At 42.0% G+C, this 27,830-nt stretch overlaps 1 protein-coding gene across 1 annotated transcript in view; it reads left to right on the forward strand.

Moving 5' to 3' along the window:
* Positions 1-27,830, forward strand: part of Prelid2 (PRELI domain containing 2) — a 71,616-nt gene that overhangs the window by 36,299 nt on the left and 7,487 nt on the right. The window contains exons 5-6 of the mRNA XM_057789074.1: positions 2,192-2,297; positions 27,741-27,809. Coding sequence (XP_057645057.1) covers positions 2,192-2,297; positions 27,741-27,800 — 166 coding nt within the window. The 3' untranslated portion in view covers positions 27,801-27,809. The remainder of the gene's footprint in view (positions 1-2,191; positions 2,298-27,740; positions 27,810-27,830) is intronic.

Here is a 27,830-nt window from a genome sequence, read left to right on the forward strand (position 1 = left end):
GAGGGCGCCTGAACTGGCCTTGCCCAATAGTCAGACTGAGAGAAACAGTTAATAAATGGGACCTCCTGAAATTGAGAAGCTTCTGTAAAACTAAGGACACAGTCAACAAGACAAAACAGCAACTTACAGAATGGGAAAAGATCTTCACTAACCCCACATCAGACAGAGGTCTGATCTCCAAAATATACAAAGAACTCAAGAAATTGGTCATCAAAAGAATAATCCAATAAAAAATGTGGTACAGATCTAAACAGAAAACTCTCAACAGAGGAATCTAAAATGACTGTAAGACACTTAAGAAAATGCTCAACATCCTTAGCCATCAGAGAAATTCAAATCAAAACAACTCCGAGATTCCATCTTACACCTGTCAGAATGGCCAATATCAAAAACACTGATGAAAACTTATGCTTGAGAGGATGTGGGGTAAATGGAACAGTCCTCCATTACTGGTGGGAGTGCAAACTGGTGCAGCTGCTTTGGATATCAATATGGTGATTTCTTACAAAATTAGGAAACACTTTCCTCAAGACCCATCAATACCACTTTTTTGGGTATATACCCAAAGGATGCTCAATCATACCACAAGGACATATGCTCAATTATGTTCATAGCAGCATTGTTTGTCATAGCCAGAACCTGAAAACAACCTAAATGCTCCTTGATCAAGGAATGGACAAGAAAAATGTGGTATATTTACATAATGGAATACTATACAGCAGAAAAAAATGACATCTTGAAATTTGTTGGGAAATGGATGAATCTAGAAAACATCTAATTGAGTGAGGTAACCCAGACCCAGAAAGACAAATATCACTCATAACTGGCTTTTAGACATAAAGCAAACAAATCACAATCCCAGAGAACCTAGACAACAATGAGGACCCTAAGAGAGACATGTGTGAATCTAATCTACATGGGAAGTAGAAAAAGACAAGATGTCCTAAGTAAATTAGGATTATGGGAGTAAATAGAAGCGGAGGGGAGATGAAGGGAGGGGCGCAGATATATATATATATATATATATGAACAATAAAAATAGCACCCCTCCCACAAAGAGTGATCATTTCTTTCTTAATTCTTTTAATTTTTAAATTTTATATACAAATACAATGCATTTTAATTTTGATAGAATTCACTAACAACTCTTCTCACTTCTCTCTTTCCCGTTCAACTTCATATTCTCATCGTAATTGTTTGTGTATACACACATACACACCCTACTGTGTCCAATTAGTGTTGCCCATATGCACTTGGGTGTGTGACTGGCCACTTAGGCATGGACAACCTGTCACGGGGCTTGTCCATGAAGAAAACTGACTTCTCTCTCAGAAGCTGTGCATTGCCACTAGCTTGTCAACTAGTGCTGGTAGGGGTGGGGCCTGGCCCGTGCTGGAATGCCAACTGGTGTGGGCTGCTGCAGGTTTTGTGTAGGCAGCCCTTACTGTTGAGGGTTCATGGGTGCAAATCTTCACTATGTCCAGAGGACAACAGTCCTGCCTGTCCTCTGCTCTGACAATCTTTCTGCCCATCTTCTTGGGAATTTCCCGGGCCTTGGGACAGGGCTTGTATTATAGATGTTCCATGTACGATGGAAACTCCACACTTTGGGTTCTCTACACCTCGCCAGTTGTTCTTTGTGGTAGCCTCCTTCTCCTGCAGACGTTTCTTTGGTAGGGGATGAGAGCTGCACTAATCTATGGCTGTAAGAAGTAAGTGTTTGGAAGGCAATTGGAAACTATCAGTTTAGCTTGGTGTCAGTAGCTTCATGCATCATAAAGTGAATATTCTTTCATTGAAATGATTAGTGTTTATTCTGTATAAACTGTACCATAGAGAGGTCAACCTTAAATAGAATCTTTTGTTTTAACAGGTAATTACTCAATTTTTATGGATATTATTTTGTGTTAATTATAAATGGTAATTATGCTGCTGAAAGTGTCTATAAAAATCCAAATGCAAAGTGATATGAAAGATGAGTGTTTTTGACAATTTAGAGTAAAAGATGTATTGTGATCATATTGATGCCCCACTACCCTTCCTTTTTCCTCTCCTATTGCAGCAGCATCTTCTTCCCAATGAGTGTCCCTCTTACCCTCAAGGCTTGCTTTATTTTATTTTATGCAGATAACCATAGAGATGAATTGTGTGTGTGTTTTATAACTTTTTTCTTTTCTTTTTTTCCCCCCAGGACAGAGTTTATTCAAAGAGGCAGAATTTCAATCACGGGGGCTGGATTTTTCAACTGCATTTTGGAAACTTTTGCTAGTGCATTCTTAAGACAGGGAGCCCAGAAGGTAAGCTTGGTTCAACTTTGAACTCATATTAATTTTAAGAAAACATGGAGAAATCAGTTGGGTATTAAATAGGACATAATAGAAGAATGTCATGAACAGATATGATAAAAAGGGGGAGTTAATGAATAAATGTATCCACAAAATTTCTCTTAATAATTGCTATTTAAGTCCAAAGTTTAACCAGGCTAAGTCAGTCTGAATACGTTCTAAGGAGTGCTGACCTAGACTGTTGAGATTAAGGATGTGTTATTGGCCTGGCTGGGGGGCGATGTTCTGTCATGGATCCAGACTGGTTTAGCTTAGGCTGGAAGGAAGTTGTTGAACTCCTAGAAGGTCTAATGTCACTTTTCCTCACTGAGGAATTATTGTGCTTGTTTTCTGCTAGAGCACAATGTGTGCATTTGTTAAAAAAGAAAATAAAGTAAAAGAAAAATAACACCACCACCCTCCTATCTACAAAATTGCAATCTCAAAGTAATGCCCCTGGTGAGAAAATTAATTTTATCACTGTGTCTCTGACTGAGTTGACTCCTTGTTCATCTATTAAATCCTCTATTAGAAAAGCCGTAATAATAATAATTAAATATAATTGTTTAGCACACAAGTCTATTCATCAAAAGGATGGAACCCCTTTTGGGAGAGATAATATTTAAATGTTGAGTTGAGGTTTCTTATTATTAGACTGACTACACAGAGTCATTTGTAAAATAAAATAAAATTCTATCCAATGGTCCCTGTGAAAACACACATCAGGCTGTATTCATCCTGGATGTTGTGGCTTGCCTCACTTTACACAAATACATGTTGTCCGTTCACCTGAGTGACTTTGTGTTTTATCTGTCATCAATCTGAACCTGTTAATAGTTGTTAATCATATATGGATCCTGATATATGGATCCTGATATGGTCCACATTCCTATTTTACTGGTGAAAGATAATTAAATAAGTATACCCAGTATATATCTATTGTCTTGTCTATTTTCTTCTTTTATTTTTTAATAGGAGAGTACCTGCCTTATGCTAGGCACTATGTGAAATGTGGGTATGGTGGTTTGAATAGGTATGGCCCCCTAGACTCACCATAGGTGTGTTTGAATTCTTAGTCTATAGGAAGTGGCATTATTAGGAGTGTGGCCTTGTTGGAGTAGGTGTGCCTTGTTGGAGGAAGTGTGTCACTGTGAGGGCAGGCTTTGAGGTCTCATATGCTCAAGCTGTGCCCAGTGTGGGACTCAATTCATTTCCTTATGCCTATGGATATAGAACTCTCAGCTCCTTCTCATGTACCATGCCTACTACCTGAATGCTGCCTTGCTTTCTGCCATGATGATAATGGACTAAATCTCTGAAACTTTAAGCCAGCTCCAATTAAATGTTTTTCTTTTTAAGAGTTGCCACAGTCATGGTGTTTTTCATAGCAGTAGAAACTTTAAGTATGACATGGGGCTAAATGTATTTATTTGGTCATAGAAATAGTGAAATGTGGGCTCTACACTCCATCCCATCTTTCATTGAGGGCCCAGCTAGATGCAGTAAAGTCTTTACCTTCTCAGCACAGTGCCCTTCACACAAATGGCTGTGCTGCCACAGACTTGTGTGTGTCCTACACTCTTAGTAGAATTTGGTTGCAAGTGACAAAACACACTTTGGGTTGGTCGCTGGAATGGTGTAAGAGTGCTGAGGCTGGCTGCTGGCTTCAGGAAGAGCTGCCTTGAGGTGGGAGCTTCTGGGACACCTTTGTAGGATTCCATCTCCTCCAACCCAGTTCATCTGGTCTGTAGGGATGTGCAAGCTTCCTGGTTCTCTTTTCTCCAGTCTGGCTCTCTCTGTTTAGTGGGCTGTGGGTCTCCATTGTCAAGGTGTCTATGTTGAATACAGTTCTAGCCAATGGAAAGACTGGCTGCATCTCTCTCTCTGCCAGCAAAATGACTGTCTATTTCTTCCTCTTCTAATGTCTCTGGAAGGAGAGGCCCTTGTTTGCAAACAGGTCAAACAGCACTTGTACAGTTGAATGTCGGCTGTACAAACAGGATTCTTTTCTCTGCCATGGGCATGGGGACCAGGGATGAGGTCACTTCTCAGATAAAGGGCTTGTGGGAAAATATTTCCTACCATGTTCTCACAGTAGACTCTGTACTCTGTACCCTACTGGGAGAGAGAGAGAAAGACAGAGAGAGGGAGAGAGAGAGAGAGAGAGAGAGAGAGAGAGAGAGAGCTTTGTCCTCATCTTCCTTTATCTCTCCCTTCTTCACCTTCCATGCCCCTCAAAAGAGGATGTTAGGTGTCTTACTCTTTCTCTCACTGAACCTGAGGCTAGAGTGCTGGTCAGCAAGACCCAGCCATCCTCCTGTCTTCCACCCCCCAAAAAAGTTAGGTCATAGGTGTGTGAGTGTGTATGCGTGGCACCTATGTGCATGTATGTATTTGTGTGTGTGTGTGTGGCCAGCTTTTTATGTGGATGCTGGTATCTGAACTCAGGTTCTCATGCTTGCAGAGCAAATACTCACCGAGCCTTCTCTTCAGACCTAGCTTTCTTAGTCTTGGTCCTGATTCCTCCCTAGCCTGTGATGCTCTGGACAGAGCCTCATATGTGTATGCGGAAGTGAATGGGCACAATGTAAAACACAGAGGGGGCATGGTTGACTTCTTCTGAGTATTCACAGGGGCAAAACCAACTAAACCAGGTGACGAATGTTTCAAACCGATGAATCCTTTATTCTTCTTGATTATGTTCAGAAATAAGAGAATGCATTTTACCTGCTAGCTTTTCCAACTTTGCTTTCTGAAGAAGCTAAGTTTAATTAGCTTTTTGGTTTTAAAAGGCTTCCATGCTTAAGTGTCTTTCACCTCTTACCCATGTGATGCTGTTTTGTAGGACTAGCCTGCCTTCCTGGTAAGCCTCCCCACTGAGTTGGTATAACTGGTTTCTGCTCAAGTGTGGTTTTTAGGTGGCTGCATTTTCAGTTTTGGGCTTTATCCTTGAGACTGTTCAGTGGTGTCAAAAGTGGGACCTGACAGCTATTTTTTCCCCCTCATAAAAGCAAAATTAGACACTCAAACTTTCTATCTATGTTTGTAAATTAAACTCAGTCTGTTGATATGAAGCTGTAGGTGAGGTTACTTGTTTTTCTGGGCCTCCAGGGGCTTGTTCAATTGCATTTTTTCCCTTTTTCTTTTCTAATCTAGTGCAGGCTACAATTGGGGCCCTTATGGACACACACGCTGGCTTTCACATACCAGTTGGAAGCTGCTTTCCTCTTGGATTAGATGGAATGGTTATAAGTGTTATTGATTTCCCTTGGGTGCCAAGCCCCAGGCATGCCCCTGCAGTGGGACAGGTTGTACATAGGCAGGCTGCTGTGCACAACCCATCACTTTTGTGACCTGGCAGCAGTCCCTCTGCCCAAGTTTGTTCATCCGCCAAAGAGGGATTTTTATGTATTCCTAGAAATATGAGTGAAAACTATGAGGGTTTTAACATTGAAATTCTCAGGTCACATATAAACACATGTTCACAAGTGTTAGAAACATCACAACCACATGCTTCTCTGTCCTGCTTTCTTGTTATCATTACACATCTCCCAAGCCATGTGAGCATATATAGTGCACATCACTACATTTGAAGCTTTATTCAACTCTACAAGCATCTTTTGATGAGCTGTGTGCTGGACGCCAGGTAGAGTGCTGGAGACACACAGAAATGAGGCATAACTCACAGGATGGAGGCTGCCTTGTGTGGCTTTAGTTTGGGGGCCTGTTGCTGAGGGTGGATAGCATGGCAGACAATGGTTAAACCTCTGCTGATGCTGGGGATGGATGAAGCCTGACTTCAGGCTCAGGCTCAACACTCTGAGTCTAAGGAGGGGATTAGTGAGAAGCTTGTGAGCGTGAGAATTGTAGATGATAAGCCCTGGGCCTCACATGCGTGTCCTTGTCTGCTTCCCTGAGCAGCTCAGTGAGATGGGAGCTACTGTTCTCCATTCATTTGTACAGGGAAACCGAGGTCCCAAGAGACAGAACAGTTTTCTCAAGGTTACTAAATTAGAAAGTGGGACAACTGGGATGTGATCCAAACCTTGTCTAACCCCAGAGTGGACTCTTGATCTCTGACTCTTATGGGTCCACCTATAATCTCTGCACCTAAGCCGTGTGCATGTTGGGGGGAAGGTGTATGTGCTTAGAATTGTTCTCAGCCAGTGAGCACTAGAGACGTGGCATGTTCCTCAACTTGAGAGGCATCACACAGATGTGTAGTTGAATCTGAGCACAGCTCATTGGCACACAGAATCAGAGGTTCATGTTGTTTTCATCTGCCAAGTTGGGGTAATTTGTTACACAGCAATAAATAACCAATAGAGTGAGTTTGAAAAAAAAAGTCATGCAGCCAGATATAGCCAGATCTTTTCTTTTTTTCCTACATAGCCCTGGCTATCTTGGAACTCACTATGCAGACCAGGTTGACCTTGAATTTACAGAGTTCCACCTGTAGTGCTGGGATTAAAAAAAAGTGTGCAGCACCAAACCCACCCTAACCTGGGTTTCTCAAATGTCCTTTTGGATCACATGTATTAGACTAAATCTTTTTTGACAGTAGGGAGTTATTATCCATTTTAAAACAGGACTTTTTTAAAAAAAATTCAAACTAACAACCCCACGTCCTAACGTGACATGTTCAGATTTTTAGATATAGCATGCCCAAGCCAGACTTTTAAAAACTTGTTCAAATAGTTTGACTTGCTCACAGTTGTCTCTGTAGCAAATATTTCACACGCTGTTGAATTCCACTTCTGCTTCAGCCTTCTGATCAGCGTGATGAGAATAGCGACGGCACTAATAACGGCGCCTTCCACGAGAGTGGTTGAGATAACAAATTATTTTATCACACATCGAAAATGTATTTCACAAACTTAAAGAAGGAGCACGTCTGTGTGACTGTATAATGAGAACTCTGCATTCCTCGGCATTTGTAGTCGTCCCTAACCGCAGAGACAAACTGGCTAAAAAACAGAACACTGCATGGCAAGATTGTTGTCTCCCATATTATCGTCCAAGCCTATGCGGAGAAGCGAAAAGTGAATTCTGGCCTCTAAAGAAACCAAGTGGGAGCAGCTCACCCTACAGTTGTGATTTAGGTTTCCCTTTCTGCTCTGTGCTGCTTTGGAAGTGGACATGGGGTGGAGGAGCTGGTGAGAACTTTGCAGAGATGGAAAGATCATGTTCATTGTGGTATAAGGTGCCCTTTCTCAATGGAGTGGTGCCAGCAAGAGGAAGAAATGGGGTTTGGAAGCTAAACATATTCTCCGTATGTAAATTAAAGTCATAATCGATCCTCGGTTTGTTTATGGCATCACAGTTTCATAATAAGGAGAGCAGTTAGAAAGAGGTGGGGTGAAGCAGCCAGTGTCTTCTGGACCAGTGGTCTAGTCCTGAATGATTGTAGTTGAGATGTATAACTTCCATGGTCAGGCAAGGACCGGAAAATTTCTAGAATTTTGAGCTGTGTCTTAGGTCCCATTCATTGCATCAATGAGAGTCTGTTTCTAATGTGCATTATGGTAGTTAATAAACCAACAATTTCACCAGTGAAAATTCAGTTTGAACATTCCTTATGCTAATTTCCTTTTAAGGATGAAGGTAATTGAAATTTCTAGAGTGAGATTGCTGATTAGAATACTTGCAACAACCGCTGGAGTGTGAAGCCCACATGAGGGCACTGGCTGTCCTTAGCATATGATAGAATGCGACACATACATGCCATAGTGCTTACTACCTTGTGCACACTGAAGTGCTTTGAAGCAAATCGGAGACACTCGTCACCATACACAAGTATCAATTCCTGAACTCAAGGAGTGGGCTGAGCTTTTCAAAGACTTTTTAGTATGACATGGGATTCTGGCCACATGCTCAACATAGCGAGTGAAGCCTTACAGAGAGGCTCATTGACCACTGGTCTGATAACCCAGACCCCAAGTTTCCATCTATTAAATGTGGGGATCATAGTTTTATTCTACGGGGATTTGAAAGAATTTAGGAAGTTTGTGAGCATGCTTGACGTCTGTTGACTTCAATAGTTGCTAGTATTAAAAGATGTTTTCTGACAAGTATAGTTATAGGTAAATAACTAGCACACATGCATATGTAGTGACTCTTTTTCTGTCCTGCCAGCCAAATAATGACACAGAGACTTATTAATTATGAAAGCTCAGCCTTAGCTTAGGCTTGACCCATTAGCTCTTATCCTTAATTTGACCTATATTTTTATTAATCTTTGTTTTACCAAGTGGCGTTACCTCTCTTTCATCTTGCTCTTCTGTTCCCACTCTTCTGGCATCTCCCTCATACACCTAGACTCCTCCTCCTACTTCCTCTCTCTTCCCAGGAATCCCACCTGCCTAGCTATTGGCCATTTGGCTTTTTATTATATCAGTCGCAGCAATACACCTTCACACGGTGTACACATATCTCACAACATATACATGCATGAGTGTGGAGGACAGAGGAAAACCTTTGATGTTACACCTCAGACATTATTCACCTTGTTTGTTGACACAGCATCTGAATCCTGAGGCTCGCTGGGCAGGCTAGGTTGTCAAACCAGTGAATGGCAGGAATTTCCACCTGTCTGTACCTCCCCATCACAGGGATTACCAGTGTACACCACAATGCCTGGTTTTGTACTTCTATTCTGAGATTGGATTCTGGTCCTCATGCTAGCAAGACAAGTACTTTAGCTGAGTTAACTCTAGCCCTGCAAATACCCTTTGAAGTACATACTGGAGTAAGATTTTGGTTGTTTTGGTTATTTTTGTTTTGCTTTGTTGTGACAAGAATCTCTCTATTGTTATCCTTGATTGGTCCGTGATTAGATCAATGAGTAAAGGAGGAAATGACTTACAAATGGGTATGGGAAAGCTGGGATCAGATGGTCTGGGCTCTGATGAAGAAGCACAGCACCCTGGGAACGCAGTCTATCACATCCAGTTAAACAGGAAGGCAGGGCTATTACAAACAGATACACAAGGAGGTAGGTTTATTATATACAGTTGAATGAGGAGGTGGATGTAGTTCATCTCTGTAAGGGAGAAGTCTCCAGGTCATACACATTCAGGAGGAGAATGCTATGATGGGCATATTTTCCACTCAGACCTAAAGAAGGCTTTGCCATTTCTCTGAGCCTCACGCCATGGAAAGCTTTGTCATTCGCTTGGGTCTGAAGCATTGGAGTCTTTGTTATGACTGTGCCCCTACCCATATCAAACACTGCCTGCTCACTCAGAATCTCTACATCCTTTCTTTTGTGTGTGTGTGTGCGTGTGCTATTTCAGATCAAACTTAAGGTTGTTGATGCTCAGTAAACACTCTTCCAGTTGAGCTATGTTCCCAGTCTCAAATTAGATTTTAGCTATACAATGGTAAATGAAAAATTCGTGCTGTTTCTTTCAAAACATTTTCATCATCTTCTTAAATTATAAATATATTGTTAAAGCACAGTGAAATAGAGCTATAATTCTAATAAGGTATTCCCCTTTAACATGTTGTTGTAGCTCTTTCTGTGTGTCTCTGTGTGTTTGTGTATGTATAGACAAGTCGTTTTCATATTTAAAAAAGTTGAAATCTTTCAGCCCAATGTTTTCATTTATGGACATATTGTCAACAGTTTTTTGTCATTACATATTTCTATATTTTTTGTTCTTTGATTTTTAAGATACATTTTTACAAATAGCCCATGCTGCCTCAAACTCTACATAGCTCATGCTGGAGTTGAGCTTTAGGTCCCTGCTATTGCCTCCCAAGCATTGGATTACAGGTGTGTAGTAAACAGTACATATTCCTTGAAAGCTTGACAGTTTGCATAATATCCTTTTTATATAATAGCTTTTATTATTAGTTTCTGTTTTTTTTCACTATTGGAAATAGTGTTGCGTCAAATCCCAGAGTATAAAAACTTCTGTACATTTCTGATTGCTTCTTGGGTTAAGACCTTCTGTGTGTATTATCAAGTTCCTTTCCAAAATAATTCTGTCAGCTTATAGCTTTTCCTACCAGTTCAGTATTGTGCTTGTCTAAATTGAATGACTTGGTGTCTTAGAACTGTCGGCCTGATTATTTTTAGCTCATAGAATTGTGAAGCAGAAGCAAAACCAGCTCCAACCCTCTGATTATCTACTCTGGAAATGAAAACAGTTACTGATTCTGCCATTTTCACATTGTTTGGCCTCAGTTCCCCCCTGGGGAACATGTTGTGTGATGTTGATGTGGGTGTTGTGTGAATGCTGAGTTCCTTAACTGAGAACGGTGTGTCCCATGAATACACTTGCATAGGTCGTCACAACTCTAAAAAAGTGGGTATTTTAAAGTCAGTAATCCCAAGAGAGAAGAACAGAGCAAGAATTAGTGTTGTTCAGCAGGACGTCTGTGTGTAGCATGCAGACTGAGGACTGTGGGCTTCCATTTCCTGCTTTCTCGTGTGCATTCTTTTAAGATTCTTTATGTGACTTGAACCACTTGAAAGGCCAGATGAAATATGCTGTTATATGCTTCAGTTCTGGAAGCCTCTTCCCAGCTCTTATTTATGTCTGGTGATAATGCTTTTGAATCCCACTTGAGTGCTCAACTAGACCTATTCAGGTCATAGTTAGGTCACTTGATGCCATGAGAATACCAAGGATGCTACTTCTTAACTACTTACTTCTCGATAGGTCTGTCTTCTTGAACGCTTCCCTCTTCGCTCTCTGTTCATTCGGTTTTCTCTAGAATCTTATTCTCCTGAAACACAGTCTTCCTGCGGAAGACATCTCAGACTTAGAGATCTATGAGTCACACTGGTTTTATTTGTTTGTTTGTGTGTTTTGCCTTGACTGTGAGGCCTAGGAATCCCAGATCCCAGGGTGGCTCATTTGAATTCATCTGTTTGTAGTAGGCTTTGCTCAGTGCTGTAGCTTTTGAGAATCTCTTAGGTTAGCCAGCTGAAATTCTGGAAGTATTTTCTCCAAACAAGATGAAATCTGGGAACTCAAGACCTGTCTGAAAGGGTAGGAGTGATTTCCTGAGGTTCAGATGTGTGTAGGGTCATTGTTTGTGTGGTGGTAGGAGAGACCGTGTCTACATGGTGTGGCAATGGGTTTCTGATCTGGCCATGAGGTAGGAAACCCAGAACCTATTTTGACCAAACTCTGATAACCATGTTGTTCATTCTGGTTGCTCTGATCTAAACTAACATTTTTTTTTTTTGTAAAATCAGATTGAATTAAGTCATTTTGAATTCTAAAATTATATGTATTTTTCATTCTCTCCTAGTTCCCCTTATTTCCAAATAACATTTTTCTATTAGTCTTTACCAATGCATAATATTTAAATATTTTTAGTTAAAGAGTATCCAAGGTAATTCATTTAAAATGTAGATAGGTGTAGCGGAGACAACAGAATATTAAAAATATGATACATACTAATAAAACACTGGTTAATGGGAGAGGCCATGAGCATGCAGTAGGGTTTTTATAATTTTGTATCACAGTCCTGTTCATATGAGGCAAACCGCATATTATAAAACTCGTAACTCTTTGAAATCTTGGTCCCAGTAATAGAGCAGGATGACTTATTTTTGATCTATACCTCCCATAAATACAATATAGAAGCTCTAAGGGAGACCAGATAGAATAAAGATAGCAGCTGTAATCAGCGATTGCACACTGGTCCAAACACTTCATAATTTCCCAAACATTTATCCTCCCAGTAGCCTGGAAAAGAGGCCTCAGTTGTTCTCTTCCCCTCTTACAGCTGCGGACATGGCGGCATACAATGCTGGAACTTGAATCAAGGCTGTGTGATTTTGGAGCCCATTCTCTTTGCTGCCCAGTGTGAAGACAAAAGTCTAGGTGAGGAGATAAGGCAAGAGAATGGCCCGACTCCAGCAGCACCTGGTGTAACTATGACCCTGAAGCAGACATTTGTAGACAGTAGAGCAAGTGTCCTTGCCTTTTTAGCTCGTACTGTGATAACTCTTTTTTTCTAGTGTTCATTTGTTCCACTCACCCAGGCACTAGGACGTTCGGGAGCTGAATTCTTGTCATTGTCCTGGATCGAATCTCCCACCAAAGTGTTAGTTTTCCCAGCTCGTTTTCTCTGTTTGTTGCACAAGACTCAAATATAGAAAGGCAGAGGAAACAGGAGTTTGTGGCCACCATAAATCTTTACCTACTCCATATAAACCTGAGGCAGGCATAGAACTTAAAGCTGAAACGGGCTGTACCAGGAGGCAACAACAACAAAAAGAAATAAAAAAAGAAATAAAAAAGGGAAAAAAGAGGAAAGAAAGACAGAGAACAGGGACGGTGCATGCACACTGTGCAGACTGAATGCTTTTGCGGTCAGATTTACTGTGGATCAAAAAGACCACTTTTAAATTCCAGCTTTTCCTCAGCTAGACTCTTTGCACTAAATTAAGGCTCCCCAGTTTGACCCAAAAGACCAGAAAATCCCATCAGTCATCTCAGCTTGGGAGTTAAATTCAGAAGTGTAGGAAGGACTCCTTGGATTGGAAAGGTGACTTCATTTCTTACCGGTAGTCCTGATAGTCCACCTGCAATGCTGTGCTTGCACCCCGGGCCATGCTAATTCAAAGTCCCTTGGGTTCCCTGATGTGGGAACTTGTTCCTTTGGGTCCTCTGCCTCTTTGAGGAGGGCAGTGATTTCTTATCTCTGCTCTGTGGTGGAAGTTAATCTTCTGCTGCTGGACCCCTTTTGTTGGTCCCTTTGGGAGACCTCGGCAGTGGTGACGTGAAAGAGGATTCGGTGTCTGCCTGTTTCAGGGAAAAGGAGTATATGTTTAGGGACCCTGAACTTTTTGGAGTGATGTCTTTTTTGCCACCTTCAAATACATTTTCTCCACTTTCTTCTTCCCCTCTCCATTTTCAATTCTTTTTGCTGTCTGGGATCTGTCATTTTACACATTAGTCCTCAGCTATCTTTCTTCCTGGGAGCTATCATACACTGCTTTTATGTCCTCCCCCCCTTCCGCCTTGAATCCCTTCTCCCTTCCGCTTACTCTTCATTTTCTCCCCTGTTCTTCCTGGATTTTGTTGTCGTCATTGCTTTGTTTTGAGACAGTGTCCACGCATCCTAGGGGCCTGGAATTTAGGATGCCCTTTAACTCCTGTTGGTCCTCCTGCCTCAGTCTTCCCAGTGCTAGGATTACAAGCATGAACCATCACACCTGGTTCTCAACTGTTTTTTTTTTTTCCTATTTTTCTCCAAATTTCCAGAGCAAAAGAAAATGGTGTCTTTTGCAGTTAATTAACTTTTTTCACATTTATTCCCAGGTTAAATAGAGTTTAAGGGCTCTAATAAATTTTTCTTGATCAGTGAGCTTTAGTGGGGTATAGCTTTTGTTTTTGTTTTTAGATATATTTACATTTGATTAAAACTTGATGGTTTTCAGATAGTGGTGGTGCACAACTTTAAAGCCAGTACTTGGGGGGCAGACACAGGTGGGTCTCTGAGTTCGAGGTCAGCCTGGTCTATGGAGTAAGTGCCAGGACAGCTAGGACTACACAGAGAAACCCTGTCACAAAAAACAAAAACAACAACAAAACAACAGAAACACTTGACTGTTTTTCTTTATTAATCTCTAATCTTCTCTACATATCTGAAATGTTTAAAATTTAAAATTATGATTGTTCCCTTCAAAAGACTTTTAAAATCTTTTACATAATTTTTATGAGGCTTGTTTCAAAATGTTTCTGAATAACTGGTCTAGGAGTTGAATAACTAGTACATGTTTTAAATTGGGTGGTAGGGTTGTTTGTGACAACTCCCTGTCCAGGAGAGCTGAGTGACCTTGGACAAGCCATTAAAATCCGTGTCTCATTTTCCTCATCTGTAGAGTGAAGACAGCATTGGTTCCCACTTCACAGAGTCCTTGGAAGGAGTAAATGAGTTATATAAAACAACACAGGTCAGGACTTGGCACAAAGCAAATGATCGGTTGTTGTGTTGTCATTATTTAAAAAGCAAAGTGCAAGGAAGTTAAAAGCAAAAACTTACTTTCTCCATTATAGTGTTGCAGACAGTGTTTAGTGGTTATAATGAGCCTGCCTTTGGAGTCAGCCTGACCTGGGTTTTAATCTGAGCCCTTCCTCATCTTGTAGCCAAACCTTTTCTCTGCGTGGCATTTGAATAATGCTGTCTGCCTCGTGAGCATGAGAATCACAGGCAAGTGTAATGAAGCATGTAAGATACTTTGGCATGCAGGTAACACACCATAAGTGATCTTTGTTATCTTTGCATTAAAGTATAGTTTGGAATTAGGCTTGGTGGTGTATGCTTGTAATTCTAGTACTCAGGGTGCTGAAGCAGGAGAACCATGCCTGCACTGTATAGCAAGACTTTGGTTTAAGAAAAAATAACAAAAACCCTAAACAAATTAAACAAGCCAACAAGCCTAATTGGTACATTTTTATTTAGTCTTTATTTGCATATTTCAAACACTGATGTCCACATTATTAGTGCAATTATACATCTTTTTTCAAATAACATTTCATCACAAATGCCTTTATACTAATTACATGAACTTCAAAACCATCATTTTGAAGTTTCATTAAGTAGTTATAGCTTACTTTGCTATTTAGTACTGAACATTGAGGTTATTTCTAACTCACAATGCTTTTCAATGTTATAATGTCACAAAGGGACACAGTGGAACATCTGGAGGCTAGACCCTTTTATGTTTGTAATGCTGTCTTAGAAAAGATTAACTGAAGAACTCCTACAAATGTAACTGTTTCCCTAGTATTTGTAAAGTTTCCTGTTTCTTACTAAGTGATTTCCAGATGGAATGTACTACTCTGTCCTCAGGACCCAGAAATTCCTCAGGATTCAGTGGATATTTATTAACTTAAAGAACACATTATTATATTATTTTCCAGAAATGGTAATAATTTTATGATTCTATTCTCTTTTGATTTCCTTGCTTCCATTTCAGTTTTCAGTTCTTGAACTGTTTCCATTACCTGTTTGATTGTTTTTTCTTGGTTTCCCAGGGTATCATTTACGTATTTATTCATTTCTTCAAACTTTTTGTTATACTTCTCATCCATTTCTATAAGGGCGTTTTTTACATGTTATTTAAGGGACTCTATTGCTTTCATAAAGTCAATTTTTTCCACTTCTTCTGTGTTAGGGTGTTCAAGTTCTTCTGTTGTAAGATCATTGGGTTCTGGTGTTTTCATGTTGTTTTTCAGATTGTTGGGTGAATTCTTGCCTTGGCGCCTGCCCATCTCCTCCTATCGTTGCTATCTAATGGGTCTTTTAAAGCAGGATCAGGTTTTCCCGCTGGCCAGGGGCCCCACTTACAAGATGCCCTGGCTCCATTTCCTGGCTCCCCCCGTGGGCCGAGATCCCTCTCATCACTCAGAAGGGTCTTCAGGAACAGGACCAGGTTCCCCTTTCGCTGGGGACCTCGCCAACAAAAGGTCTACCACTCTGCAGGCCAGCCACCAAAACAGAGAAACTCCCGCTGCCCTCTGTCCTGAGCTCCTGACCCAGAGCCCAAACAGGCTAAACTAGGTGATCCCTCGGCCCCATGGAAGGGAGGGAGAGTGAAGGAGGCCCCTGGGCGCAAGCTGGGGTGGGCCAGGGAGAGAGAGGTCGCAGCAGAGGAGGAGCAGCCCCAGCAGAGGGGACCAGCCCTCGCAAACTAACCGGGCCGTCAAGGGGGTTGGGGAATGCCCCTGCTCCGTTTCCTGTGTCCTGCCGCGGGCCAAGAACACTCTCCCCACCCAGGAAGGTCTTCAGGGACAGGACCAGTCTCCCCGTTCGCCAGAGGACCTCGCCAATAAAAGGCCTCCCACTCTGCAGGTTAGGCCCCAAGAAACCTACTTGATTTAATTGTAGTGGGGCGATCTGTTCTCAGTGTGGGCTTCACTGTTTCATGCTTGGACTATCCCAGATCCGCCGCATCTGCCCGCCGGTCTCCGCGCGGCGTGCGTCTCTCTCTTTTGATTTAATATTAAAGCAGAGTAATTTCTTTCCAAATACAGAAACAATGGGATGGGAATAAGAACACTAGGCACGGGTAATATATTTTATATATGACCATTATTATTATCTATTGAATTTTAGTGAGTGTAGAAAGGAGTGGTTTCCAATGTGGCATCTTCATACCTGTATATGTATGTATTTTGTTACTATTTGGACAACCACAATTTTCTCTCCTCATCTACGCTTCTATCCTCTTACTAGGTTCCTTTCAATCTGTAAATAATTCCTCCTGTCTTTACGTCATACATATCTCATGAACCTCTGTTGATTCCCCATTCAGACTTTTCCTTCCCTTCTGATAGTCTTCCTTTTACTTTATGGTCAGTATAACATATACCTATATAAATACATATAATTTAAATCTACATTCTGTATATGAGATAAAGCCTACAATATTTGTTTTTCTGAGCCTGGTTTTTGCTTACCAAATGATCTCCACTTTCATCCATTTTCCTGAACCATTTTCCTGAAAATGCTTAATTTTGTTCTTTTATGACTGAGTTATGTTATATACACACAACGAACCCCTGTTGTGTGCATACCACATTTCCTTTTTCCGGTTGTCTGTGGGATGGGCCTTTAGACTGAATAGTAAACAGTAGACATGGATGTGCAAACATCTCTAGTGTGATGACGTGGGAGCCAGAGTGCTTTGCATGCTTTGTCTTATTCAGATGTCTCAACCCTTGTCTGTGGTGAGTACCCTAAAATCAGTCTGTAATAAATGAGAAGGCATAGACAGGTGAGTTTCCTTGCCTAAGACCACACAGGGGGCAAGACTTCGTGCTATATTCAAATCAGGTGGTTAGATCTCTGTCTTAACTAAGGAGCAGGCTGCATACATGCTTGATTTCAAGTGGGAAAAATTATTATTACTGTGTCTCTGCTATGAAAATGTACGGTCTTGGTCTTAACAGTGCTGGAGATTAATCCCAGGGCTTCCTGCCAGGCAAGTGCTCTGACGCCGAGCTACAGCCCCTAGGCTAAGTGGCTTTAAGATAGAGAACCATCCTGTTTCTCTAGCTCACTCTCCTAGCAGCCCACGTCTTTATGTCTGCCATGTAACAGGCATTTCCAAGAGAACCCGAATTGGCCAGTTAAATTCCAAATAAAGTAAATAAATTGAAGAGTTGTCCTCCACCTTGAGGATTTCACATGAATTTCTCCACAAGAGCTGGAATTGCTTTCAATGCTTGGTTTTAAAGGAAATTCCTTTAAATACCTTTGTGCCAAAGGAAAGAATTTTAAATACTTCTTTATCAAAGGAAAGACGTTCATAATATTTTCTACATCGAAGACAGGTTTAGAGCTTCATCCACGTGGGAGTTATTAATCCGTGGAGATTTATCCGAGACTAAGCAGAGGATGTGACCCTAGGGGTCGACCAGTCAGAACACTGCCTGCGTAATTGGTTGACTTGGTAAAGTGACTTTTGAAAACTGCTACGATTCTTCAGCTTTTCTTTACCACTTACTAGTTTCTAACAGGAACCGGGGATTTTAAAATACCAGCTTGCCTAAGCACTGCCAGACCTCATCTTCAGAAAGCTTGAGGTGTGGTGACATACAGTTAGTTCCAACTCTCAGGAGGCTGAGGCAGGAGGATTTCAAGTTTAAAGACAGACTGGGCTGCATAGCAATACCCTGTATGAAAACCAAAGCAGAAGAAAACAGAATAAAACAAGACAAAAACAAGTAACAAATAAAACAAACAACTAGTCAAATGAATGAAGTCAGTACTCCTTCACCTTTAAATCTGTACAGATTTTGTTTTTATCCTTTAGTGACTTTCTTAAATGTTGCCGTTATTCAAAGATTGCTTCTGGAACTCTTCACGGCTTCCTTGTGTGCCCCTCCACAGAGTGTACATATGATGAAGGCCACCATCATATGTTGGCCTTTCATTATATTGCCATTAATTATGGCACTGTAGCTCCCCAAAGGGACTTAGTACTTTGCTCATCTGTATTTTTTTGTCACCAAGAAACAAACAATGGGCATGGTTAGCACCAAAAGACCTCTAGTGATGTGGCGAATGAGAAATGTGCCTGATAGCCAATAGCCTCAGGTATTTGAGCCTTGGGTGGCACTGCTTGGGGATCTTATGGAACCTTTAGGAGGTGGAACTTTGAGGGAGGAAGTATGTCTGAGGCTGGGCTTTGTGACTTGAAAACCCCGCTTCCAGTTCTCTTTGCTCTTTGCATGGAGTTGAAGCTGTGATCCCCACCATCAGAGATTCTCCCTCTGGGTCTGTAAGCAAGAACAAGTATGCTCTTCCTTCAGTTGCTTTTGGTCATGGTGTTTTGTTAGAGCAACACAAAGTCACCAAGCAAGCGGGAGGCAAATGCTGGTGGGGCAGCCGGCCAAGATGTTCTATACATAGACAGACTACTGGGGCAGAGATGCTTCCTGTGGGCATGCTTGGCTTCTACCGGGCCCAGCAGTGAGACTCCTCTGCTAGAAAAGCAGTTGGAGGTGTGGTGAGATGCTTTGATCTGAGGATATTGCAAACACTGCTGGTGCTTTGTTCTCATTCTGTTTCTCCTAAAGCTAGAAAATTAAGACTGCATGGCAATAGTGTGAAAGCTGCAAACACATCTTTCCTCCCCCTTCCATTCCGTTTTCCCTTCCATACGATGCAGGCTGGTCTTGAACTTGCTGTGAAATGGAGCCTGGCTTCCCAAGTGCTGGGATTGTAGCAGTGTGCCACCACACTAGGCGGCGAACACACCCTTTAAAGGCCTTAGGACACTAAGAGAGTCACTCTAGATTCTGCTTCTTTCTAGTCAGGCATATTACTGACAAAATTCCGAGTTTCACTTCTTCTGTGTTACTAGCTCAGACGGGGCATGAGGATTGATGAATCCAGGAGTATTGTGTGCTCAGCATGGCACAGCAGAGGGCTTTGCCTGCCTGCTGAGGACCAGTTCTTCCCTGGACCCAGATTCTATTTGTGTTTGTTCTTGGTGTTGACCAGTGCTGTGACCAGATGTTGTTCACCATCTGGTATGTCAGGAGTCATGAAAGCACCAGTAGCATCTCTGAGGTGATGTAATGAGCAAGGGAAAGACACTGTGAATGTACAGATGATGGAGGTGGGACTCTGGTGGCATTTCTTGTGGGCCACTGGACACTGACTGAAGAGAGCCTTGTGGTGAAAGACACCCTCATCCCATATCCCTATCCTACACCCCTCATCCTCCATCTCCCCACACCATCTTGGGTCACAGGGAGACTAGAAGGTTCAACACTGTTAATGCAAGCGTGTTGTATGCAAGTGGCTTTAGATGTCCCATTTAATTCTTTTTCTTAATAATTTAATTAAATTTGTTTTATGTGCATTGTGTGTGAAGGTGTCATATCCCCTGGAACTAGAGTTACAGACAGTTGTGAGCTGCTGTGTGGGTGCTGGGAATTGAACCCATGTCCTCTGGAAGAGCAGCCAGTGCTCTTAAACACTGAACTATCTCTCCAGCCTTGTCTCATTTCATTCTTCAAGGTAGCATTGCAAAGCAAAATGCTTCTTGTGTTCCATCCACCCAGGCAAGCAAGGACATTCATTGAGGTGAGTGCTCATTGTAAAAACAGCTGGAGAAATTCAGGTTGAAGTTCTCGGCCGGCCACTTGACAACCGTGTGGCCCTAAGTTCTCACTATTCTAGGTCTGTCACTCAGTAACCATGTGGCCTTAAGTTCTCACTCTTCTGGGTTTAGGAACTGATACTTAGTTCAAAGGAAACACCTGAAGATGTGTAAATATTACCGACTTACACAGAAGCATTACTGTGGGCTAGGGTGGAAATAAAACACAAGGAGAATTATCTATGAATCTCTTGGCAACAGTTAGATTTTGTACATTCTGTTACTGACAATTCATTGATAAAGTGGGCATACAATTTGACTTGCTATTTTGTTTCAGAGCAAGGAAGGAAAAGGAGAAGCTATGCTTTGGCTTAAGTTTGATGGGTGGGGGCAAAAAAAGTCTGTTAGAAGGAAATTGATAGAATCCTTGTTATTTTTTAGTGTGTTGCAACAAGAGTAGGTAATGGGGCCCCCTGGTACGAGGCACCTCCAGTAGCTCTGCTGGAGGAGAAGAGAGAACACCATGTCATTAGGACCAACGCAGGTGGGGTGAGGAGTAGTGAACGTGTCCATGGATGGAGACTTCTAAGTGAATATGGGTGTTCAGTTGCAGGATGGTCTCAGATGGGGTGTGGCTCTGTGTGAGAGGCTGGCCTTGATTAATGGCAAGAGAAAGCTGTGTTTCACATGAAGTTCAAGCCAGGAGAAATAAAACAATGTACAAGTCACATATCTAGACAGCCAAAATTGAGACAGGTTGAGCCATGTTGGACAGTGGAGGAAGAACTTAATAACAGAAGCATACCAGGGACTTAAAGCTTGTCAGGTTGGGTTTTATGGGGGAAGGGGAGCCATGAAAATAACAGTGCCATGTTTCCTCCTGTAGATTTGGCTGTAGATTTCTTTAAATCAAATGAGTCGCTTTCAACCCTTTGTTGAAGGTTTTTTTTTTTTTTTTTCTAGTTTAGAAAATATAAGATCTTTCCTAAGTTTTAGATTTTCTTATTTGGGGACATAGTATTTCCTGTTGCAAATTGTGAGACATACTCTCCTTCAGGAGAGAGAAAGATTCATAATTGAAGCAGCGGTATCCGAATCATTGTAGCAGTTAGTGTTATGCAGTTCCATCTAAAGATTTGGGGATGATTAATGAAAATAAAAATGAATCTTACTGTATCAGCTACTATTGGGAAAAGTATATCAAAGCTGTATATTGTATCTGATTATTCCTACTTGAAAAGTATTGTATTTGAGATAATTCATAGATGTGATTAGATATTGACTCATATTAAAATTCATGACATTTTGTTTGGGAACAGGACTAAAATATCTGATTTGTTTATCAAAAATTTTGAGCCAAAGTCAACAGGGAAGAGAGAAAGTCTCTTGGTCCAGATCCAGCATTGTAATAGGAGTTTCTCACTCTCCTTAGAACTTCCAGCCTAGCTAAATTCCAGACTCTTCTGCTTGATTGCCTTGAGTCAAATGGAGGCTCTATTTCTCTATTTCTTAGTTACTGTGTGGTTTTTGGATGAGATGCTTAATGTCTCTGAGCTTTGGTATCATCCCCGGGCACAGATAACAATCCTTTAGTGCAATTGGAAGCTAGAGGAGCTTTTCTCTGGGAAGGTTCTCTCAGTGTTTGGCACACTGCATGGGCTAATAAATTTTTATTATTGTTATTTGGTGTTATTCCAGTTTTGTAGATGAAGGTAGCTCTAAATTGAAAAAATTGGCCATCAAATTAAAAGATGCTTTACTGTGATAAAATATCTCTTTCTGCAGAGCTATGCTCAGTGTTTCTTTCATCGTTGGGTGAGAACGCTGGATGCAGATAGCTTTCTCCGTTCCTTTCTCCCTTCCTCCATTTCTCTTTCTCCCCCTCTTTTCCCTCACGAATGATGCCTACACTTTTGGGTTCTAGTGTGGGTGGGATTCACCAGTGGCTACTCATGGAAGTTTTCTTTGATCTCATGGAATATACCTTTTCATGGGGGTGACAGATAAGACTGGGAATTTTAGGAGCTTGAGAATTGCTATAAAGACAGTGGGGTATAGAGACTTGATCTAGACTGGCTGGTCTGTATGAGCAGTAGTGGCCACAGTAATAGGCCTTCTCGGAGGAGGGGCTAACTCATTTGAGCTGTGGAGGCTGCAGAGAGTGAGGAGCGCTGCCACTTGAAGACCAGGGGCCTTGCCTCAGCGAGAACCGTGGGTGAGGAAGAAGGCACAGGTTTGTTTCTGAGTGGGAAGTAGGCATGTGAGCCAAGTACATGATCAGAGGGCAATGCAGAGGGAGGGTTGTGTCTGGAGGACTGGAAGGACACTGGCCAGACAGGGCCTGATGAGTATAGTTAGGGCCACAGATCACGTTGGGAGTTGAGGCAGCCAAGTGGTGTTACTTTATCTTATTCATGTCTTCAGAATTCTGCGTTGTTAACAAGTCGGTTCTGAACAAGTTCTATAGAAGCCATCTTAATGGAAAATAGGAGTTGAAGGGTAACGAAGTTTTTGAACTAAATTTGATGCAAATCTTTTTGTTAAGTGGCCAGTTATTTCATCTATCTATCTATCTATCTATCTATCTATCTATCTATCTATCTATCTATCTATCTATCACCTATTTTTAAGATTTATTTATTTATTATGCATACAGTGTTTGACCTGAATGTACACCTGCATGCCAGAAGAGACCCCAGATGGCTGTGAGTCACCATATGGTTGCTGGGAATTGAACTCAGGACCTCTGGAAGAACAGCCACTGCTCTTAACTGTTGAGCCATCCCTCCAGCCATGGCCAATGATTCTATAACGCAAACTTCCACATCGAAAAGTATCTCTTTTTGACCTGGTTGTGCTCCTGGCTCTTTCCCTCTCATTCCTTCTTCTTTCTTCCTGTCATGCCTTTATCCTTTCCTTGTTTTGTTCCTTCATCTCTGTGGCAGCTCTTGTGATGCTGAACCTCCCACTAGCACTTCACAGATGCTGAACACGAGGCAGATTCATTCAGATCAGTTTTTCCTAAACTCATTATTTTTAGCATTCAGAAGTCATATGTTGATAAGTTTTATAACTCATCATCATTGAGCACCTACTGTGTGTTGAATTCTGCCCAAGGTACCGGGATTCAAACATAAGCACCACCCTAACTGAGCACCTTGCTATCTCTTCTAAAGTGGTAGGAATACAAATTGATTATTGACTGGTTAGATAGTGGATTCATTCATCCATTCATTCATTCACTCAGTGCACAGTTATTGTGCATCTTCTGAGAACCAAGGCTGTACTCTCGCACAGGATGCATCCTTTTTGGTTTGCCTGTTTCTAATTATTCTTTGTGTGTTGCAGTGAAAGTTGGGGGGTGTGGGGTTTTCACATGCCATGCTGTGTATGTGGAGGTCAGGACAACTTTGTGAAGTAGTCTCTTCACCTTTTTACCTTTGTTCTAGGGGATCAAACTCAGGTTGTAAGACTTCTGTTAATCCACTTCATCATCCCATCCCCTCTCAACAGGATCTCACTTATCTCAGGCTGATCTTAAACTTGCTGTGTTGCCAAAGATAACCTTGAGTTTGTGATCCTGCTTCCACTGCCCCCTGAATGCTGGGATTGCATGCATATGGCACCACACTTGGTTTAAGCTGTGCTGAGGGTGGAGCTTTGTTTGTGCTGGGAACCGGGGAAGCTGTATCTCCAGCCTCACAGGATTGCAGGCGGATTTAGGGCAAGCACGGCTCGTTAATTGCAGGGTGTTTACCATAAACTAGCATTTTGACGTCGGGAATTATGGTAATCAGATTAAACAGGGTTTTACCCAAATTTTAGAACAAGCCCGCGTCACTATCTCTATTCCAAAAGGAGGCAGTTGCGGTATAAAGAATTTTAAATTTTGCCCAAAGTTTCATAGCAAGCTTGGATGTGACCCAGATGTCTGCAATAGAGCCATTAGCCAATTACAGTGTCATTTGTGGCTACACAGGAGATTTTATGTGCTAGCGTCTCTTCCAGGAAGATGTGGCGTTAAGGAGGAAAAAGTGTGTGGATGTGAGTGGGGAACCAGGGGCTTGAAAGACGGGGTGTATAATCGTCCTGCTTCCTTCTCTGTTCTGTCCAGTTTCTCATGGTGATTGCTGAACAGTGAGAGTGCTGTGTGCAGCCCCCACCCCAGCACCTTTTCCAAACCTTCTCCGGCTTCCTCTTCACCTTCTCTGGTGTCTGTGGCTCATAAGCAACCTTGTAGTTACTCAGTCTCTCCTCCTCCGGTTGTTCTTCCTACTTGTCTCTTCTTTTGTACCTGACCTCTCTTTCCCTTTGTCTTTCTTCATGTGTTTTTTTTTTTTTTAAGTTACAACACTTTTCAGAGATTTGCTTGCCTTTTAGTTGTTTTTTATTTTTTCATGAGACTATGACCTCTGAGTAGGGACATCTTGTCCTTTTGGATCTCTCTGTTGACCAAAAGCAACTTGGGAAGGAAAGGGTTTATTTTGCTTTCACTTCAGCATCACAGTCCATCATGGAAGGAACTCAAGGCAGGAAGCCAGAGGCAGGAGCTGAAACAGTCCTTGGAGGAATGCTGCTTATTGGCTTGTTCCTCACTACTCATTCGGTTTTATTTTGTTTTTGTTCTTTTTAAAATGTATATCTCAATAATAGTACCACTTGCAATGGGCTGGACCCTTCTTTATTAATCAATCACCAGTCAAGAAAATGTCCCACTGGCTTGCCCACAGGCAATCTTATGGAAGCGTTTTCTCAAGTGAGGTTCCCTCCTCTCAGATGACTCTGGCTTGTGTCAGGCTGATAAAAATTTAGCTAGCACAGGCAGTATTTGCTCTGAAGCCATGAACCACAAGAAGGGAGTTCTTTCCAGTGGGGTCTTTGACATCATTTTTTCTTATTACTGTGATAATTAAGTGAGCAGCTCTCTTATTAAGAGCTCAGCATGGGTATGCCTCTGGGGAACTGTTCTGATGCCTGTAATTTTTGTAAGGTCTCATATGACTCCCTTTGGAGCCTCCCAGGTAAATCAGACGTTTCTTAAGGGAGCGTCAACTTGATTGTAACATAAACACACTGTCTAGATTTAATCATCTTTGATGCTACCTCTCCTGAAGACACACTTTGGTCTTGCAGTGATCAGTGATTTCTCAGAAACAGAGAAGGGTGTGTGTGAAGGATTTCAAACCTGAAAGCTTCCGAGACTAAAGAATGGGAGTACCTTTAGGCCTTGCTATCCTGGCATTAGCGACGTGAGGCCCTGAGGTGACTTACTTGCTTGTGTATTGACAAATGGGGAAAGATGGCCTAGTAATAAAGGAAAAAACCTTCCGAGGGCAGAGAGATAATAAAATCAAGCTGGTTTATAGTTTGTCAGTCCAGAAAAGCTTTGAAAGCATGTCTGAAAGGTGGGTGCACTTAATGTTGACTCTGCATGCAGGCCTCATTGTGTGGTAAGGGGTATAAATTTAGCCTTTTTAAATCTCATTGGGGAGGGGTAAGATTGGAGTGTTAGAATGAACTTTATTTGAAAGCACTATCGAGTGGGCTTTGACTTGACCCCTCCTTCCCAAGAAAGGTGCCTAATAATACCTGGTCTACTGTTCAGATTTTTCATTTCCTTAATTTACTTTATAAGCCCTTTCCCCTGCCCTCACTCTCCCCTTTCTATGTCTTAACCATTCTTCTTCAGAGTAAAGTGTATGAGAGGGGGAGCGAGGGAAAGAGAAATCAGCTGTCACGTTGTGAACGTAATTGATTCAATAAATAACGTCTTGGAATTCCCAGGGCAAAGCTTGGAATCTTTATTTCCGTCAATTAGTGGCCTGGTAAGTGGTGGAGGTCTTAATTTAGATGGATGAGACAGCTTATAGATTAGTTCTCTCTTCCCAAGGAAGAATGTACCTTCCGTGTTTTAAAGACACACCGTGTGGATGTGCGCAGCTGCTTCGAAAAAAGGACTTCTGTCACGGTGGTTCTCGTTCCTCCTGGAAACAGGACATTTCATTATTGGGGAGGGGGTGTTGGAACGTGAAAGGATTGAAACAAGAAAGGAAATTCCTTGTAAATTCTATTAGGGCAGGGACTTTTTCTTAGCTGTTTACCATTTAACATACAGTGCACGTAGTGGGCACACAGTAAATATTACTCAGACATATTGTTGGATAAATGACCGTGGAAGTGAACCTGGTCTGGGTCTTAGAATTGGGTTAGATTTTATTGCACTACTTGTTGCAGATTTGGTCCCCACTTCTTCCCCAGTGACGTAGGAGGCTAGGTCTTTTTAAGATTTATTTTTCATTATATGCTTTTGTGAGTGTGTATGCATGCGAGCTGGAAATATAGATGTGTTATTAACTTTTTTTTTTTAAGTCTTTAAAAAGAAATGTGTTGGGTGTTTGAACTTAGGTCCCCATCATCACATGTCAAGCACTTTAACCACTTCCCCAGCTCCTATTTTATTATGTTCTCAAGTGATGCCTTTGATTCCTTCCAATCCCTGTCTCCTAGCTCACACAAGCACCCATGGTGGGTCCCAGCCCTTCTTTCGTGGGCCCACTCAATATTACCCAGCCCTCCTTGATCTTAAGAATCACATGAAACGTCAAAGATAAAGAGCTCTGGGGCCTCCCCAGAGTCCCATTGAACCAGCCTTTCTGGGAGAGGCTTGGGGAACTGTTTTCAAGTTCTTTTCATTGCTATTATTCTCAAGATTTCTAGTCCGTGTGTACAGCAGGCCCTTTCCTCCTGGATCCAGCTTTGCCGTCTTTAAAACCTTACCTCATAGTTATGCCTCAGTCCCATCTTTTTGTCTACAGGCTATTCTCTGGCCTGCAGAACTGGTCTCCAAAGTAGGAGAGGAGTATATACCATCTTCTTTCCTCCAAGAACAGGTGGTAGGTAAGGCGGTGTGGGAAGTCATGGATTGAGCAGTGCAGAAGACTGGTGTGTGAGGCTGAAACTAGGGTGGAGTGCCTGTGTGCTTTCCCTGGCATCAGGACATTAGAGCTTTGGGCACATAGCTAAACCTCTTTGAACATCTGTGTTCTGACTAGGAAAGCAGTTTTGTGTGTATTAAACAAGGTTTCCAAGGTGGAGATTTGCGCGTGGAGTGTATTAGAGAGACAGGGCTCTTGGGAGCATCTCTGTAGGAGGAGGGAAGCCTGGGAGGCTGGCTGAGATACAGCTATGCCATGGAAAGCCATGAGGGTGCATTGCCTCTTAAATTTGTTGGCAGTTGAGGGAAAAAGAGAGTCATTCTGTCTTCATATCCACCAGTCATAGGCTATGGGCTGGCACTGGAGAAAGGGCATGACCTCAGGTGATGATCCGCCTTGGCTGAGATGTCTATGTGCCTGCAGCAGTCCATAATAGGTGCTTGCGGATGGGGAAAGAGTGCCTTCCTCTTGGAGAGCATCTCGGTGGGATATGGCAGCACCTGCTGTCCGCACCAGCGCGCATGAACCTTGGCAGTGAAACCAGCACAATTGTCAGCGTTCGGCAAACATTTACGGTTGCCATTATCCCAACTCTGGCAAGCTGTACCACTTGTGAGACATTGCTTACCTTGGCTTGGGCTGCTTTCTGATGTTGTAAGCAAATTCCAAACTCTGCTCTGCCCACCTCCTAAACAGCTTCGAGAACACATGGAGAAAGCAGAAGGGAAATTGCTGAGTGAAATATTACGAAAATGTCAGGGATGACTGAGCCCACTTTTCTTCAATGAATATATGGCTGGGACCCGGATTCTCTGAAGGGAAAAGGTTGTGATAAATGTAATGGTGCTTGTCTATGAGAGATGGCGTTTTGATTTTTCTTTCTTCTTTCCACAGGGAATTAGAATAATGGAGATGCTGCTAAAGGAACAGTGTGGTGCTCCCTTAGTGGAATAAAAATCATCAGTGAGTATCAAAAGCAAAATC

Source organism: Chionomys nivalis, chromosome 14 (genome assembly GCF_950005125.1).
Source record: "Chionomys nivalis chromosome 14, mChiNiv1.1, whole genome shotgun sequence".
In the NCBI taxonomy this organism is placed as follows: domain Eukaryota; kingdom Metazoa; phylum Chordata; class Mammalia; order Rodentia; family Cricetidae; genus Chionomys; species Chionomys nivalis.